Source organism: Drosophila teissieri, chromosome 2R (genome assembly GCF_016746235.2).
Source record: "Drosophila teissieri strain GT53w chromosome 2R, Prin_Dtei_1.1, whole genome shotgun sequence".
Lineage (NCBI taxonomy): Eukaryota > Metazoa > Arthropoda > Insecta > Diptera > Drosophilidae > Drosophila > Drosophila teissieri.
In genome coordinates, this window is record NC_053030.1 from 457,523 (window position 1) to 459,423 (window position 1,901).

The window sequence follows — 1,901 nt, forward strand, 5'->3', positions numbered from 1 at the left end:
GAAAATGGCCAGATCGGCTAGTGATCCTGAACAAGAATATATATAAACATAATAGGTTCCAAAATGTTTCCTCCTAGCTTTCAAATACTTTTCAAAAAATCTGGTATACCGTATTTCTGTAAGGAAATTATGGTGTTCTATACAGAAAATAATTACGGAAAATGTTGAAATGCTTAATGAAATTTTGTTTGAAAGCGTCAAGTTCCTATCCCAAACAATCGGCTCACTATGGACATTCATTAGATGGGAAATAATAGCATGAAATACATCCCGCCCAGTAAACGTACTCGCTTTTCCAATCCTTGTAAGATGCACAGTCCGTCAGCTTTATTCCGCCAAATGAAAATACTCAATACTACACAAAAATATTTTCGAGCTCTAGACGATTATTGATAGACCCCGGGTATTGTTTACATTATATTAAATCTGAAAATTTTGTTGGGAAAAAAGTAATGATAGAAATGTGTGAGAATCGGCTATAAGATACACGTCGCTGTTTCCACTAAGATTTAAGTTACAAAAGTTAATTGATCGTTTTTTATCCATGGGCCCTCTATTGATTAACACGCTATGGCGGTCCTACGCAACGAAATTGACTGGGCCCCAAATGACTTTGATGGCGCGGGGATTGCCTAAGAAGGAACAGATTATTGGAGTGCAAGATATAATAGTGGTTGCTTCTGGAAAGGGGGGTGTAGGCAAAAGTACCGTGGCAGGTTTGTACACACATACTACTATTTATGGGTTATTTTAGTGTCTTTTTACAGCTAATTTTGCCTGCAGTATGGCAAGACTGGGAAAGCGAGTAGGATTGCTGGACGGGGATATATTCGGGCCTACTATTCCACTTCTAATGAACGTCCATGGTGAGCCGGTTGTGAACGATAGGAATTTGATGATCCCGCCGCAAAACTACAATGTAAAGTGCTTGTCTATGGGCATGCTGACACCTGTAGAGACCTCTGTTATATGGCGAGGTCCTCTTGTAATGTCAGCAATACAACGGCTGCTTAAAGGTGCTGATTGGGGACTTTTAGATGTCTTGATTATAGATACTCCACCGGGCACTGGAGATGTACATCTCTCACTATCCCAGCATGCACCTATAACAGGTGTTATTCTTGTAACAACACCTCATACTGCAGCTGTTCAGGTGACCTTAAAAGGTGCCAGGATGTACGAAAAGTTAAATGTTCCCATCTTTGGCGTGGTAGAAAATATGAGGTACACAATTTGTGAAAACTGTAATCAACGATTGGAGTTTTTTAAAGACAGCCGTATAAAATCCCTACCACGTAAACTAATTTCCCTTCCGTTAGACTCACAAATAGCGGAGTGCAACGAGAGTGGAGTGCCCGTTGTGGTAAAATATCCAAACAGCAAGTACTCAAATCTATTTAACCAATTGGCTGGGGAGATTACAAAAATTCTTAACGAACAAAGCTGTAAACAAACAAATTCAAAGTAACAGTAACAGTTACAGTTTGTGTAAGCCATAAACGATAAAACCAATAAAGCTATCACGGAAACGGTTTTTTTTTTAGTTTAAAGACCTTATATTTAAATATACACCCCAAACCGTAACATGCTTTACAGTTAAGTTAACTGGCAGCTAGCATTTCGTTCTTGTACAGTTTTCTATATTCATCCTCAAACACCTGCATCCATTATCTCCATCACAGTTTACAGAGCTTTTTTGAATATACTTAAATGCGGGTCATCTGCATACTTTCATCTGTTACACACCAACCCGAATTTCACTCATCGTCGTGTGCTTACGTCTCGAGAAATCCACAGCAAGGTATCTCCGGATATAGTCGGGCTCAGCTATAGCGTCCTCTCTTATTTTTAACTCAATCTGTAATGACCAAATTCTACCTTATTAAAACATGAGATTAGGA

General features: G+C 39.0%; 1 protein-coding gene across 1 annotated transcript; it reads left to right on the top strand.

The window, feature by feature from the left end:
* Positions 1-519: 519 nt before the first annotated feature.
* On the top strand, positions 520-1,529 carry LOC122613483 (iron-sulfur protein NUBPL-like). The gene is made up of 2 exons (XM_043787684.1): positions 520-716; positions 768-1,529. The coding sequence occupies exons 1-2, from the start codon at positions 545-547 to the stop codon at positions 1,466-1,468; spliced, it is 873 nt and encodes a 290-aa protein (XP_043643619.1). The 5' UTR covers positions 520-544; the 3' UTR covers positions 1,469-1,529.
* The last annotated feature ends 372 nt before the right edge of the window (positions 1,530-1,901 follow it).